This window comes from Bufo gargarizans, chromosome 10 (genome assembly GCF_014858855.1).
Source record: "Bufo gargarizans isolate SCDJY-AF-19 chromosome 10, ASM1485885v1, whole genome shotgun sequence".
Lineage (NCBI taxonomy): Eukaryota > Metazoa > Chordata > Amphibia > Anura > Bufonidae > Bufo > Bufo gargarizans.
In genome coordinates this window covers 27,151,489-27,168,996 of record NC_058089.1, presented here as the reverse complement: position 1 = coordinate 27,168,996, position 17,508 = coordinate 27,151,489, and the positions used below count along the sequence as shown (strand labels likewise).

At 39.5% G+C, this 17,508-nt stretch overlaps 1 protein-coding gene across 1 annotated transcript in view; it reads left to right on the top strand.

The window, feature by feature from the left end:
- Positions 1–565: 565 nt before the first annotated feature.
- The window catches only part of LOC122920017 (mucin-5AC-like), a 43,106-nt gene continuing 26,163 nt past the window's right edge, over positions 566–17,508 (top strand). The window contains 26 exon segments of the mRNA XM_044269227.1: positions 566–641; positions 2,637–2,898; positions 2,984–3,098; positions 3,320–3,407; positions 3,705–3,811; positions 4,432–4,645; positions 4,795–4,920; positions 5,215–5,332; positions 5,493–5,631; positions 6,841–6,951; positions 7,485–7,554; positions 7,834–7,971; positions 9,176–9,340; positions 9,465–9,559; positions 10,765–10,891; positions 12,066–12,321; positions 12,559–12,611; positions 12,778–12,878; positions 13,645–13,796; positions 14,332–14,470; positions 14,650–14,709; positions 14,711–14,761; positions 15,817–15,996; positions 16,333–16,572; positions 16,655–16,811; positions 16,920–17,048. Coding sequence (XP_044125162.1) covers positions 566–641; positions 2,637–2,898; positions 2,984–3,098; positions 3,320–3,407; positions 3,705–3,811; positions 4,432–4,645; positions 4,795–4,920; positions 5,215–5,332; positions 5,493–5,631; positions 6,841–6,951; positions 7,485–7,554; positions 7,834–7,971; positions 9,176–9,340; positions 9,465–9,559; positions 10,765–10,891; positions 12,066–12,321; positions 12,559–12,611; positions 12,778–12,878; positions 13,645–13,796; positions 14,332–14,470; positions 14,650–14,709; positions 14,711–14,761; positions 15,817–15,996; positions 16,333–16,572; positions 16,655–16,811; positions 16,920–17,048 — 3,469 coding nt within the window.

Sequence of the window (17,508 nt, the reverse complement as noted above, 5' to 3'; positions counted from 1 at the left end):
CCATTGAAAGTCAATGGGTCCGCAGAAAATCACGGAAAACGGAACAACAGACACGGATGCACACAAGAGTTGTGTGCATGACGCCTAAGATGCAGAAATCAGTCTACACTGAGATTTATGAGATTTATGCATAAGGCATTTAAAGAAATATTTAATATGTAATTTATAGTTCATATAAAGGCTAAATGTTTTAATATTAATATCATATGCTATTGATTTATTCAGAGCAGGCTTCTACAGGAATATACCCTGATAAAATAAAACCAGTTTTTACAGTTTTCTCTGCTCTAATAGATAAGTACTATTGAGGAATCCTATAATGGATGTGAAGTAGGAGAAACAACAGATACAAGGGATCAGTGTAATCCAAATAATAACTGATCAGATCTATACTGAAATTGTGGGTTTGACGTTTTTTGGTGTAATTATAAGGATCAAAACTAAGACCCCTACTGACCACTCCTCCTAAGGAGGTGAAAGTAACTGCCCTATATATAGTGCTAAACTGGGCACCAAAGGCCAGAACCATCTGCTCAGTAAACTGTACCTACAGTCACTGAGCACCATGGGCACTGTGGGTCCAGTTCTCTGGATCCTTTCTGCTTTGACACTTAATCATGCCTTTGAACTGTCATCTCGAGGTGAGTAATATTTTTGACTTTTGAGGAAATTTGCACGGAAGGATAAATCTGTAGGTATTGTATATTCAGTCATAGATGCCTTTCATCAAGTCACAACTGCATACTATGACCAGATCTTTTGATACATTGATAGCTTTCTACTTCATAAATGTTACATTGATATTAAGTAGCTTATATGTACAGTAAATGTTTGACTGAAAACAAAATCGTGTAGAAGTAATATGTGTACGAGAGAAAGAAATGGAGTGCTTGCAGAGGTGTGAGCCCTATCTGACTCCAATAAGCAAAGTTCAAAGCTTTGAATTAAGGCTTGTTGGTGGTGCATTGGACTTCATTGCATATTGACCCAAAACCATAGCCATGGTTTTAGTTCTAGGTCAGCAGACCCTAGAACTACGATTGAACCAGTGGACATGGAGTTTAGTCTTTTCACCCTTCATCGTGAATTATGTACATTCCCCTCCAAAGGGGAACATTAACAAACGAGAGAGGGAAATGTGGCCCTGGGGGTCACACCACTCTTTACTCCTAGGAAGGAAAAGAAAAAAAGGTTTGGAATTATTTTGTCCTCCTAGATGGGCTTCTCTTAGTGACTGTCAGGGTCCTTATCTCTAAGGAAAACAGATTAGGTCAAAAAGTGAGTCACTTATCTGATTTGCTTTTCATTTTTCAAAACAAAAGACCCCCACAACTATGTATGATAACACTCATAGATCTTAAAGGTGCTTTACAGAGGACCATACACTTTAGATCTACAGTATGTCTGCTGAACCTCTGGCCAAACTCGCAACTTTCCCTCGTTGGCTGATAAGGATGAAGCCCTATCATTGTTTTCAGGAGATGGGCCACTGACAGAGATGTCTGGAAGCATTCTACTTTTTCTTCATTCACTAGATATGTATGCTTGGCCAAACCAAACATGCATATTTATGAGAGGATCTGGAGACATGGCTGCTGGATGAATGATTCTTTGTTTAACAGTTACTGTATATCATGTATTAACTGCGGGATGATTTGTACAAATGTTAATTCTTGATCATTGACCAATGTAATCATGCAAGCAAGTGCTTGTTTGTCATTGGTTGCATATTTTAGCATATTTACCAACACTGTAACTAGTAGATTTTGGCCATCAGTGAGGCTAACATAACTGTACACCACATATTCTTGACCCAAGACTGCCCAATTTGCTAGGGCTGTCTCTGAAAATGAGAGATATGTAGTCCCTGTATTGACTTATTGTCAATTCTGTTTTAGGCAGACAAGACATGATTTTTTGTCAGCGGCACATCCCCTCATATAAACAGGGACGTGCTGTCGATAAACCACGTACTCCATAAGAGGAAGTGATTGAAGAAAAAATGATCACAAGAACGATCCTTTATTTAAACCCCTCCCGACAATTGCAAAATGATAATGAAACTAAATGAGCAATAAATAACTTCCCGTATCATGAACCTGTTACTACGAATCACAGCGTAATCTGCAGCCACCATGTTATAGAACAGGAAGAGTGAAGCAGATTGATATATAGTTTTATAGGAAAAGATCCAATAAAATGATTAATTTTATATATTTACATCTCTGCTCTTTCTGAGTTCACTTGTACACGGGGCTGTCTTATCAGTGACTAACAATTACCACTATATAAATGTTTATACAGAGAGTGCTGCCAAATACTGATAATACCCAAATAGTCCCCCTTGAGCTCAGAAAGAGTAGAGATGTAAATGTATAAAATTATAAAATCCTTTCTTAATATATATATATATGCTCAGCTCCTCCTGCTCTATAACATGCTTCCTGCAAATTGCACTGCATTCCGTTGTAACAGGTTCTCGCTAAAGTACAATATAACCATCAAAATCATCAGTTTACTTGTACTTCATAAACAACTTCTCATTGTCAAAGCATCTTTTTTATTTAATTTTTCCGAAACATTTGTATCTTTTATTGTATCCGATATTACTTTACTTGACAACTCTATCATTACAGTGTCGAATCCGGCGCACAATGATCGAGTCTGCAGCACCTGGGGAAATTTCCACTATAAGACATTCGATGGAGACATTTACCAGTTTCCTGGACCCTGCAACTACCTCTTTTCTTCCAACTGCAAAAACACCTTTGAAGATTTTAATATCCAGATAAGGCGCTCTGTTGACTCACAGAAGCCAGTTCTGTCCTATGTGGTTATAAAGATTGAAGGGCTCGTCATTGAGATGAAGAAGGGAGACATCATTGTGGGAGGAGAACAGTAAGTCTGAGCTTACAGAATACCACATATTAGTCATACGGTCCTACAGAGAAAATGCAGAGACTGACATGTCTTCTTGTTTTAGGGTTTCGCTTCCATTCAGCCAGTTTGGAGTTCAGATACAGCAGACCAGTGTCTATGTGAAGGTGTCAGCTAAGCTGGGTTTAACTCTTTTGTGGAATAATGAAGATTCTCTGATGGTAAGTTCTGAATATTTTTGTCTTTGTTAAATATATGAGTTTTCGTATTGGTCATATTTTGCCATTGCTGATGGGCTTAGACGATCAATTCTCACAAATTCATAACCCCCCAGAATAACTGGAAGCCTCGTCTTCAAATGAAGATTTTATCTTTGTTTTACAAAACTGTACATTTGAAATTAGATTTAATTGTAACATTATGTTATTCATTTAATGTCCAGCTTGAATTGTCCTCAAAATACATGAACACAACGTGTGGATTGTGTGGAAATATGAACGGGATCAGTCAGGATGAATTCCAAACCAACAGTAAGTCAGATGACTCTATACCATGTACATACATTACAATAAAATAATTTTAGAATCGTCTACAAAAAAATGAGCTACTAAGAACATAAACATTTGGAATAGGTGTCAATTGCATTCTGAAGGCACATATGTTCATGGAGGATTCAAAGAGCAATGTGTGCTTCTGAATCTGATATCATTATATATAGTTTGATCGATTGAATGATGTTAAACTTGAGGTGTATTTGAAAAGACCTATTTTAATGTGATTTTATGGGAAGAATAAAGTAAAATAGATCAACTTGTCATTCTGCACAGATGTACTGTTGACTCCTGTACAATTTGGAAACTTGCAAAAGTTTGACGGGCCCACCGAACGTTGTGAAGATGTTATTTCATCTGTTCAAAAAAACTGCAGTGACTTGGTAAATCTAAACACAAGCTGTATATTTTTATTTTTCTTCTTTCATTACAAGGGGGCATCCGTAGTTCAGAGCATCTATCATTCAGACATGAGAGTGGATACAATGGGCATCTGTCTCCCTCAGAAGAACCTGGCACATCTATGCATTAATGGCACAAGCTAAACCAAGCTATACCTGGAGGCCAAATGCTTGTTAACTCTCCCAATTCCCCTATGCACATACACTCATTTTAGCCGACCATGCAAGGGCTTTCAGTGAGGAAAGAGGAGAAAGCCACTGCCAAGGCACAAATATTTCCTGGGAAAACAAAAGGATCAGGCACAGATATTCAGTGCATCCTTTTCTCGCCCAACATCATCTGTCAGGGAAGAGTCAGGAGTTCCCAATACAGTTTGTATTGACGGCTGGCCCAACTGAAAGCAGTCCGATTGGCCAGCAATGTTCTAATGTGTATGGAGGCCCTAAGACTACAAGGGATTGCCCAAAGGAAATTACTCTGTAATTTTGGTTTGACATAATCAGTGATTGTAGTAGAAAGAGATCAGTGAATAGAACTGACTACAAATGTTCTTTATTTAAATTTATATTACTAATTGCCTTTTTCAATTTTGCCCCCACAGAAGGACACCTGTGTCAGCATGCTCTCCAGCCCAGCATTTGATGACTGTAGCATACGTCTCCCCCAGAAGTCCTACATAGAAGCTTGTATGTCAGATCTTTGCAGCTGTCAGTCGTCAAATGACGCGTCCTGTTTCTGTAACACTTTAGCCGAGTACTCCCGACAGTGTGCCCATGCTGGTGGACGACCAAGTAACTGGAGAAACAATATGTGTGGTAAATATATTCTCACATATTCTTGATAAAAACATGGTGAATATGAAGAGCATGCCAAGGATAGAAAAATGCAATCAGATTGTTTTTAGAATTCAGCTATTCTTTAAGCATTGTTATTCTGTATTGATCGGGTACATTTTGATTTCCAGCGATCACCTGCCCAATGAATCTGCAGTATGATGAGTGTGGCTCTCCTTGTGCTGACACCTGTTCCAATTTTGAGCAAACCCATGTTTGTGAAGAACATTGTATGGATGGCTGCTTCTGTCCACCAGGTAAGCTATCTTCTAGGATGTTGCTTATTTTGATTGCATTATGTCCTTTATGGCCCTTGCTTTTAATTTTTTAGAACATTTGGATCAAAAGGCTCTGAATAGTCTAAAATAATAAAATAAATCATACCTTATCAATTCCACACTTCTCACATTTTTAAAACTTTCCATTCCCTTGCTGCTTTTTATTTCTTGGTCGGTCATCACAGTCACCACTGACCTTTTGGACCATGGATGTTGCATTTTTGGGACTAAGCATAAGGGTTTACTCCATGTACATGATTGCCTTTCTTCCAGGAACTGTATTTGATGATGTTCACCAGAAAGGCTGTATCCCACTCAGCGAGTGCTCCTGTACTTACAACAATACGATATATGCACCTGGAGAATCCTACAGCACGAACTGCCGTAACTGGTACAAAATACAGATCTTTTCAACTTACAGCAGTGCCTCACTGTGAACCCTAATGTTACCTTCATGTCTTTCTATTTTACTATTAGTAGATCTAAAGCTACAGTATAGCTACAGTATGTTAGTATCAATCATTGTTGTTACTACTTTTTCCCCATTTTAGCACCTGTCAAGGAGGTAAATGGAGCTGCCAGGACCTTCCATGTCCCGGATACTGTTCTTTGGAGGGAGGATCTCATATCTACACCTATGATGGTAGTCACTATAACTTCCATGGGCAATGTAACTACATCTTTACAAAGGTATCTATTTCTCATACCCTTACAATGTATAGGTTTGTTTGGTACAGTAAGGGGTACATGATATTTCCATATGTGATCACCCACATATTTTTAGCAAGAATATTTATTTGACTTTTCTCAACATATTTCTTCCCTTGAGTTATACATCAAGGGGTCTACCAATATGCCCAGTATACCCACATCTTGTATAGAAGTCTGTTAGCATTTGTTAGCGCACCCTTGTACATGAGTTTTATTTCATAGAAGTCTACTAGAATTAGCTGCCCTTAAACTATTAAATAAACTATTATATAACTATTAATTAGGGTGTGTCACATTGAACATGATGTCTGATCTGCAGGCAGAATCCTTAAGAGAAGGAGGAGCTGATAGGTGGACAGGGAAGGAAAAAAAAACTAATAAATGCTCACTTGAGACCTGTTTTCTGCCAACTTCTGTGAGGCAGGTCACAGGCCTCTTCTGGCTTCCCAGTGCAGGCAGTCGCGATGACTTCAATCATGCTGCATCTCGTTGCAGGAGGGCACAATGACATTATCGTGATGCCTGGGACCTGGGGTAAGCGGACTGATTTGCTGCCTCATAGGCCTCATGCAGAGTAGACCTGGAACATATGAGGGTGAACGGTGAGGACGGGTATCATCAGCTCTAGTGCCTCGCTGCGATATTCAACTGCATTGCCATCGATTCAGTTGAGTCCAAGAGGGCGGGCACTGGCCAGGTACATAAGTACTTGGTGCTCCCAGCACCAGATCATGATGTATCTAGCCAATGGCCATAAAGGGTACAGGAGTCCCACTCGGCATCGCCCAATCTAACCTTCCCGCTCGGGAATCAATTTTGTTTTTTATTAATAAAAAATTTTACTCTAGTAAACAGCTGTCAATCATTGGACTGCCCACTGTACTCCTAAAGATAAAAAGACAAGGGATACAAATACAAGTTATACTGAATCTTTTCCTACAAAATTATACATCAGTCTGCCCAGCTCGTCCCTCTCTATAACATGCTTCGCAATAGAGAAGACTGTATGTTCAACATGACAGGCTCCCTTGTAAAATAGCAGTTCTTGTAACTTCTATGAGGACTTGAATGATAAAGTGTTGTGACAATCACTAATACCGGTCAATATTGCTAGTAAAAATCTCTTCCAGCACTTGGTATAGGATTCATGTGGTTCTCATTGTAAACTATGGAAATTTGCTTTCTCAGGACTGCGTTCAAGACATGTTTACTGTACTTGTTGAGCTGGCGCAATGCGGTGTCACCAAAACAGAGACCTGCCTAAAAAGTGTTACCCTTTCCCTGGAGAAAGGATTTACTGTGAGTATTGGCCTTTTGGTTTGGTTCATTTAGCTTTTCTTGTTCCCAAGTTCCTAGTCTTCAATACTAACTGTGTTACTGACATTTTAGTCTCAAGTGACATTTTTTTGCCAACCTCACCAGGTTTCCAAAAAAGTGGTTATATCTAGGGTGAGATCTGGCAAGGCAGTAGGCCCTGGCATAATTATTATTATTTACACACATAAAAATTGTGAAAATAATCACTGAAATCTATGGCAACTCTGATCTGACTTAGATTTCAGTCTAGCGCACAGACTACCCGAGGAGGCACCTAATTTATGATGAGGCCTGCACCTCATCGTAAATTAAACGCCTTGTCTGTCAGCGTGTGTCCTTTCAAGACCGGCATAGCACACACCACTCTTGATAAACCAGGGCCTAAGTCTCCTCTTTTTGAATTCACTCCTGCCTTTGGCTTCCAAAACTGCCTCAAGAAACCTGAGCATAAACACAGCCTTACTATTTAACTCCAGCTTTAATCACTGTATACACTGACATGACTCCTTTTACAGGTCATAACAGTCAAATCTTCTGGCACTGTCCTCTTGAATGGAATCTACTCCAGTTTACCTCTCTTTACAGGTACAGTACACCTTCTGTAATTTGCATTCTTAAATCAGTCTTAACTTAACGACTGAACTACTGTAATTAGTGTGGATTAGTTTCTCATGAAGAATGGTTACTTGAAATGTACTTGAAGATGGAGATAGGTTCTTGACTTCTGTTACACTTCTTCTAGTCCAAATGAAATGTATGTGGTTTAAAGGCATTGAGAAGAACTTCCTGACTATAGCCTACCAATAATGTAATTTTACTGTTTCTCGAGGTTCCCCACTTTACAATATACATTTTCTTTTCCAGACAATCTTGCTGTGCTCCAGCCTTCCTCCTTTTACTTGATTGTTAAGAGTTTCAGTGGAATCCAGATCCAAATCCAGCTTACCCCTGTTATGCAGATCTCTGTGAGCTTGGATGAGAGGTATAAGGGAGAAGCATGTGGTAAGTTACTAATTGATATTTGTGCATAGTTCTTGTTCCTTGTTAACTACCTATATATTGCATATGGCTCTACAACTCTTGGAAGGCTTCTACTAGGCTTTCCTTCAACATGACCAAAATAACTTCAGTTCTGCAACTCTCTGTTGTTCACAGACTAAGTAACGGCATGCAGTGTCAATAAGCTGCTTCTAAGGCCAGCAGAATACTGCTGTGTATTAAAGGGGGCATGAAGTCACAGGACAGGGATGCACTATTACCACTTTACAAAGGACTGGTAGAGGCCACATCTGGAATATGCAGTTCAGGTCTGGGCACCAGCTTATAGAAAAGATACCCTGGAGCTGGAAAGAGTACAAAGGAAAGCGACTAAACTGATTAGGGGTATCAAGGGTCTAAGCTGAGAAAATAATTACATTTATTTAATCTTAAGAAGAGACACCTATCGGGTGACATAACTAATTTTGTAAATATCTAAATGGTCCATACAAAAAATATAGTGAAAGCTGTTCCATATAAAATCCTCTCAAAAGAAAAAACACAAAGAGGCACTGTCTCCACCTGGAGAAGAAAAGGTAAAGTCTCCAGAGATGAATAGACTTCTTTACTATAATATCTGTCTAGCTGTGAAATAGTCAGCTGGTGGTCACAGAGGGATTAGTTGATGGCTTTAAAAAAAAAAGCTAGAACTAAATAAAATGAACATTTATTGCCTCCAATCGCTTGGTTAAACTTGATGGACATATGTCTTTTTTCAACTGTACTAGGTAACTGAGTTCATTTCTTGATTACACACTCCATTAGCACCTTTCATCAAAGATTTCATCAAGTTTGATTCAAACAACACGCAATACTATTTTTTTCCAGTAAAATTAGAGATTTGATTATAAGTCGCTAGGGTCCACCATGTGCTGCTGTTGTAGGTTGTGAGACAGATCTTCCGTTATAAATGAAAGCCTGAATGCAGATATGAAGAGAGACTGCCATACACGCCCATATATCTAAATATTCTAACCACGGCAGTGTATTTGGAGCCATCGATACATCATTTTCATATGAGCAAAAAGCATTCTGCTTCCAGCTGGGAGATTTCTCTCAAGGTGGCAGATGTCCTAGATATAGCTGGTTGCAGATTCATTTTCAGCATTTGTTACTTGTGCAAATTCCTAGAAGTAGCTTCCTGACAATCCTATTCTCTGATCAACAGGACTGTGTGGGGATTTCAACAATATCCAAACAGATGATTTCCGAGCTGGCAGTGGACTTGTGGAAGGAACAGCTTCTGGTTTTGCCAACACTTGGAAGGCCCAGGCAGACTGTCCAAATGTGAAGGAGAGTTATGATAATCCATGTTCTCTCAGTGTGGAGAATGGTATGTTGACCGGGAAACTAGGAGGGAATTTACATAGTAACATGCTAAAAATTATAGTTCTTATACATGTTTGTAACTTTGAAATCCATATGAAATGCATAAAATGTCATTTTGGTTACTACAGAGAGATTTGCCCAGTACTGGTGTTCTCAGCTATCGGACAGCAATGGAATTTTTGCACCTTGTCATGCTGCTGTGCATCCAGAAATATATCAAAAGGTAATTGAAGTTTATCTTCTATTTTTATATCCTTCATACTATTAAATCTTGCATTGTGCTTTCTGTATATGGTCTTGTACATCACATTGGTCATCCATAGACTAAGAAAAATTATTCAAACCGTGCCTAAGTTTTCAAAAAAGGTTTAAATAATGGCTGTGCTTCTTTGTACAAACCTAACTGTGAAGAAGCAGTTAAGTTTTGGTTTACCTAACATCTCTTTCAGCCATATTTCAGCTGCACAGCTAGATGCATTTCACTGAGAAGCAGGGAGTGTATCTCTTCCAGCACTGTACTGCGGTGACATTATTTTCCTTACTTTCCAATTTATTTGTTTTCAGCTCAGATATTGAGAGATAAATCACACTTATAGACACACTTGAGGCTCCTGTGATGTTCAGAAACAGTATATAAACGGTTATTTTATTAGGTTCACAATCTTAGCTATTTCTGACATGCCTCCACTTCCTCTAAGCCGTCTTCGGTGTCTCTGTTACTAGGGATTTTGCCTGACAACAGGTAGTGGGCTTCAACTGAAGTGGAAGTGAGACCCCTAGTGGCCATGACAGCTTTTTTCAGGTGGATGCAGGCATATGTTTTAAATTGAGTGATTAAGAAATTTGCTAGTTAAAACATTCTCTAATAAATGAAACAACATTTTCTGAAAGTACAGTTATAGTGACTCTTTAACCACCTCCCGATCGCCTAACGCATTGATGTGTCCTGCGGGCGGCCGGGTTATTCCTCTTCACGCATCTATATATAAAAAAAAGTAAAAATGTCAGCAGCAATGAAATACCACCAAATGAAAGCTCTATTAGTGAGAAGAAAAGGAGGTAAAATTCATTTGGGTGGTAAGTTGTATGACCGAGCAATAAACCGTGAAAGTAGTGTAGTGCAGAATTGTAAAAAGTGGTCTGGTCATTAAGGGGGTTTAAGCTACTGTAGGGGGGCTGAGGTGGTTAAAGCATTGTCAATGATTTGCCGTATAGTCACATACATAGGGTAACAGAGTTCAAACAAACATGCAGATTGGACTGGCCCACATGTTTCTGAAGCCATAGTGGACCCCAAAGTTCCAGATAAAAAATTCCATTGGGAGATGTGTTTGGACTTGAGTTATTCACTTTGTTTGATTGAAAACCTATTAGAATTTGATGATACAGAGTTTGGACCAGAGAATAATTTCCTCTTACTTCCTACAGAATTGTATGTATGACAGCTGTAACTATGAAAACAGTGAGGACAGTGTATGTGCAGCATTATCAGCCTACGTACGGGCCTGTGCCGCTGAGGGAGTGATCCTGACAGGGTGGAGAGGTGTCGTCTGTGGTAAGTATAAGACCTTACTATTTCTACACTTATGCAGTTATCAACTTTGCTAAAGAATGCAAACCAGTATACATAACTGTAATAGATCTCCTGGCACCCCGACTGGGTACCTCCATTGATGGATGCTCCTAGTGCTTCCTAAAGGGTTATAAGCACTCTGCCCGACACCGTAAGCACTGCCGACCCCACGAACTGCCGTAGCTTGGTTGGGATCTCATCGTACTCCACCCACCCTGGACCTTCCAGTGGGTAAACCTCTTCTTAGTCCAGAGAGCAGAATAGGAAGAGGAACAGCTCTTACAAGAGCTAGGGATTATACTCTGGAGAGTATAATGATTATAGCAATCCCCAGAGTGTAGTTCTCCAATCCCCCAAACATGAGCCCAGACTTCATGAAGGGTAGAACTGGTCCTTTAATGAGGTTACATGCCAGCCTTTTATGCAGGTCTTCCAGCAAGGGACAATCCCCATAGTTCTGGGTCCATAGTCCATAGGAAGGAGGCAAGCCCTCAGGCCTCTACAGCAGCCCCAGTGACAGTTCAGTCCGTCACAATAACACTGTAATGGGAGGATTATATACATCTAGTCTTAAGGTGTAACTTCCTATGTCTGTCTACCCTAGCCTTTAGGAAAACAGCCAGATAATAGTAAGCTTATGTCAGAGATCATTAAGTGATCAATAAGCCTGATTAGGCTTATTGAAGCACCTACAGGTGGCAATAGAAAGAGAGGGGGGACAGTATTCTTCCTGCATACTTATTTCCTATGGAGCACTACCTGTAAAACTCTTTATCTCCTCAATTTAAACCAATGCATTTATTGTAATGGCTGTTTATAAAAAATAGTTGATTGTATTTAACTATCTGTGGATTGTGGATCAATGTAACATATATATATATAATATATATATATATATATATATATATAGCTGCTACGGAGGCTCAGTGGAGGCATCCTGGGTTCGAATTCGACCAAGGACAACATCTGCATAGAGTTTGTATGTCCTCTCTGTGTTTGCTTTGGGTTTCCTCTGGGTTCTCCGGTTTCCTCCCACACTCCAAAGACATACTGATAGGGAACTTAGATTGTGAGCCACATTATGCAAATTTCATATGGAATATTACAGCACTATATAAGTGTGGAAAATAATAAATATCTGTATTTTAAATTCAAGATAAATATACAAAGAACTGCCCAAAGAACAGCACCTATCAGTATGCCATTAGCACTTGCCAGAAAACCTGCCGTTCTCTGAGCGATCCCGACCCCAGCTGCAGCTTCGAGCTCCCTACTGTTGATGGCTGTGCTTGCCCAAATGATACCTACCTTCATGACAGCGGAGCCTGTGTTATTGACAAGCAGTGTCCCTGTTACTACAAGGGATCGATAATGCCACCAGGAGAGGTCGTTTATGACAAGGGGGCTATGTGGTAAGTAAAAGCATCAAGTCAGATGATTACTATATGGTGTTACTGTGTGGTCCTATGGCATTTTGAAAAGATAGTTGTTACTTTGAAGTTTTATTGTTTCCAGGGCATCCTTGCTTTTCACCCCTCCCTAGTATGTTTGTACATTTTTGTAAATGTCCTATTTCTTTCATTGGTATGCTCTATTTTTACAAATAAAATAACAAAAAAATCCTAAAAAATATATATTGTTCATTTTAGCACATGCCAGAGTGGCAGACTACACTGCGTTGGCAAAACACCAACCATTGCAGGTAACCCAATATCACATTTTGTCAGTTTCTTGTGGGTCACTTCTGAAAAGCATGGGGCAAAGGTTGGCTGTATTGGAAATTAAGATCATTGTGTGAACCACAAATGCCACAAATGCTACCAATGTTTTTAGAGGACTGTAGTCTCACATCTCCCTTATTTTTTCAGTGTGCCCTGACAATATGGTTTATTTTGATTGCGCCAATGCTTCAAAGGGAGGAAAAGGAGCCGAGTGTCAGAAAACGTGCCAAACCCTGGACATGGAATGTGTAAGTAACTGATATAGACAGGGGAGCAGCCATGTAGCCTTACAGCAAAATTGAGAACTAAGTTCCAAACCGACATGAACCCCTGTAGTAACATGTGATGTCATAGCACGACAACCTCATTACTGATTAGGGCCCTCCGCTGGGTGCTGCTGCCTGCTTGCAGCTTGCCAAGCACAACATGGTCTATTGGATAGTGGCTGTACTTGGTTTTGCAGCTCAGTCCCATTCACTTAAAGACCATGGGATAGATTTATCAAACTGGTGTAAAGGGAACCTAGTTTAGTTGCATAGCATACATAGCAAATAAGGGAGCTCTGGGAAATAAATGAGAGGTGGAATCTGTTTACACCTTTACACCAGTTTTGAAAGATCTCCCTCCATGTGACTGATGTCGCTCTGGTAAGCCGCAGCATCTTCAAACTGCTGATCACTTTCAGGCATGGTTTCTACATAGACCTCTTTGCTAATGTGCCCCATAGCTGCTGCCATCCCAAGTACCCAAGAGTATATGATTACTAGAGGTACACTCCGGTATCACGATACTACGGTTGAGGTATCTACAGTATACAGATGAAAAAGTACTGATAAAAATGACAATTTACATACAGAGGATTGCATTTGTTAGGTACATTTCGTCAGTGTGTAAAAGGCTTTAGCCTATATTGACTGAGAGACAAACAAACATTGTCCAAAACAAGCAAGTGAATAAGATTTATTTGCCCTAAAAACTGTACACTCTATAAAAACTGTCTTTTTGTGCCCACAGTTCAGTATTCAGTGTGCTGCGGGTTGTGTATGTCCGGACGGCCTTGTGCTTAGCAATAATGGCAGCTGTATTCTTGAGGAAGAGTGTCCATGTGTCCACAATGGAGAAATTCACCAAAGTGGAGAAACCATCCAGCAAGACTGTAATACATGGTAAGCAACATGCAACTTCACATTTCCAAGATCCACTTAGGCTAGCTTCACATTAGCGCTAGAGATGCGGCAGGCTCTTCTCTATGCATTCAGAAGCCTGAAATCTGTAATGGGGACCAGTGGAGATCCAGCAAATATACCAAGAACCGGACAAGAAGAAAACCACTGCTTAACGGTGCCGGATGGAGATTTTCAAGCTTCTAGCAAGATATATCCGGCAGACTTTTCCCTGCCGGTACATCCTGCCAGATCTCTGAAGTTAGTGTGAAGCTAGACTTGAAGCTAGACTTAGTTGTATATAATAGGACAGTTCAGTACACAAAGCAACCACAGGGAGGCAGTAGAGACTAGTATATTTTTTCCCCAGAATTTTTGCAATATTAAAATTTTATACAAGCAGCAGAGACTTATTCATTATATAGTAGATTTTTTTTCCCAGAATCCTTGCAATATTATAAGAACTTTAAAGCATTGTATTTGTGCACAAAAACATTTTACATTATGGTCATGTTAAATCTTTTTCTAATTTTTTTAGCACCTGCAAAGACAGAAAGTGGCAGTGCACACAGAATGAGTGTCATAGGACGTGTGTTGTATATGGAGAAGGACACTATGTCACCTTTGATGGCAAGCGTTTCGATTTTAGCGGTGACTGTGAATACACGCTGACTCAGGTACTGGTGAAGCATATTGTACAATCTAATGAGTCTCACTGTACTTGCTGAAGAGAGTCTGCATAAGCAGAATATATGATTGCAAAAATCAGTATCAAAGTTGGATATAGTATAGTAGTAATAGTAATGTAGTTTTGTACCCGTCTCTTATATTAACACTACTCTGTGCTCTCCTATAGGATTATTGCTTATCTAACTCTGGAAATGGTACTTTCCGAGTCATCACGGAGAACATCCCAGTGTGGGACAACGGGAGCCACCTGTTCTAAAGCTATAAAGGTTTTTCTTGGGGTAAGTTTTAGAAAATGTTCTTATTGATTTGTATCTCACTTCACAGATCTATAGTTAGTATGGTAGAATACATATACATATATATATATATATATATATACCAAGGAATAGGAGAAGAAGTGGATGAGGTGAAGGGTGTGGGTAAACTTTAGAAATGTATTTCCTCTTATTATATACATACAGACGTGCCCACCTTTACCTTACCTCGAATATGAGTAAGGACTCCAATTCGTCCGGATACTAATTCAATACCATATTGAAACATGCAACCCTTATCAGACTGTAAATTACAACACAACCATATAGACACCTATAGGATAGATATCTCATGACACTGTCATGAGATAATGACATCTTGACATCATATTATTATTTTTTATTTTTTTAAAGCAACTCAGGATAGGTTGAGGTGTTACGAAATGTAACTTAAAGCGTAAAATTTGTCATTTCGGTTTAAAGAGCGTTACTAAGCAGAGTCTGTCTTAAGTCTTCGGCATTTTACTGAGCACTAAAGATGTGTGTAACAAACCAGATGGGCAGGGTGATGGACAGTGATAGTTAGACCACATGTCCATAGTCAGGGACTGAGGTAGTGCTAAGAGGCAGCGACTGGAATCCTCTGCATGTTACGCACAGGTGTCTTCTACAGACTGAAGACAGATTCTCCTTAGCAACACTGTTAGAGCCTTGCTAAGACGACTCTGTACACTATGTTTTCTACTAGAAAGAAATATTTTTCCCTAATGAAATACATTAAAAAAATGTTTAACATCTGTGTCTCTACACAATATTCAAAATAAACCAAAACAACAGTTACACTTTAAGACACATATGTAAAAAGGTCAAACGTTGAGAACCAACCTGCCCTTCAAACGAAAAAATTTCCCCTGTGATCCTGAGTGGGGATTACACAGAATCAATATTTGCACAAAATATTCCGTACTTATCCATAAGTGCTAATATTATTTTGTTCTTAGAAAACATAAAAGCCTCTCTTAAAGCCATCAGCCGAAGCATTCTAAATAAAAGATTTTATTGTCTCTTGTACTTTGCAGAACTTTGAACTGAAACTGAGTGAAGGATCATATGAAGTATTGGAAAGAGACATTGGCAGTGAAGTCCCCTACCAGGTTAGGCAGATGGGTATTTACCTTGTGATTGAGGCCACGAATGGATTAATTCTCATGTGGGACAAGAAGACCAGTATCTTAATCAAGCTAAGCCCTGAGTTCAAGGTGAGTAGTCTCTCATAGTGCTCAGACATCTAATGTATTCATTTTTTGTAAAATTCTATAAAAAAATGTATGGTCAAGGATGTCCATACTATGACATTTGGCTGCTTTGGGGATCTTGGAAAGAAAGTGCCAAGTTATAGTTTGGTTCACCCTCTTTGCTATTAGGTGGAGAGAAAGAACTTGGGCAGAACCCTACTCTCCAGAAATGGGAAAATAGCCCAGGGGTCATGGAAAGGGAGTCGAATGGACAGACAATTTCATGAAATGCATGTCATAACTAGTCGATGTTTGTACTTATTACATAGGCATTAAAGGAAATCTTTTTATTCCCATCAGGGACGGGTTTGCGGTCTTTGTGGTAACTATGATGGCAGTGTATCCAATGATTTTATTACAAGAAGTCAATCAGTGGTGGTCAATATTCAAGAATTTGGGAACAGTTGGAAAGCTGCCCCCACATGTCCTGATGCTCTGCCCCTAAAGGACCCTTGTGTTACCAACCCATACCGTCAGACTTGGTCCCAGAAGCACTGCAGCTTTATCATGGGCTCAACCTTCTCCAAGTGTCATTCCAAGGTAAGACATATTTCAGTTATTATGTGACATTTCTCCATGCAGTATCAAAGAACTACAATCTTCTAATTATATTTAATTTTAGGTTGATCCTACTCCTTATCATGACACTTGTGTCCAAGACACATGTGCTTGTGATTCTGGTGGGGACTGTGAATGCTATTGTACCGCTGTTGCTGCCTATGCTGCTGCCTGTAGTCAAGCAGGAATTTGTGTCTCATGGAGAACCCCTGAGATTTGCCGTAAGTATTTTCAACAAATATACTAGAAATCAAAGTTTTTGCATATATTGTAATGATGCTTTCTAGGTTTTAATGACTTTCTAATTGATGCAATGTTGTTATTTCCAGCTCTATTTTGTGATTACTATAACCCTGAAGGAGAGTGTGAGTGGCATTATAAGCCTTGTGGAGCTCCCTGCATGAAGACCTGTAGGAACCCCAGTGGCCACTGCATGAACACACTACCTGGATTAGAAGGTACATTAACCTGGAATATAACCTTTATATCTTGTATTCAACTAGCTTCCGCTACTATTCCAGCCTTTTATAGGAGGCAACCCAAAGGGGAATAAAAAAGAAATGGTAGTGGCTATGATGGTGGTTGTTGTACTCACAGCCCATGGTGGTGGTCTCCACCCAGACATTCCCAGGGCTGTGCAGTGAATGTTAGAGACCCATTAGTTGTAATAAATAAAGTCCTTCCTAACTGAATTGATAATGGGAGTAGAAGTTTATACAGCAGCAAATGGCACAGTTCTGAGGTATAGCACAGAAGAATAGGCACCCATTGACTGTGAATCTCCACAGCAGTAAAGTCTATTTTGCCATGAACAAGCGGTACCTTACTGTCATTATCTTGCAAGGTCTGGATGGTCCTAGACTTTCTAAGATGGATGCTCTGTTTTTCTTAGGGATACTCAGGTGACAAAGTGGCTTT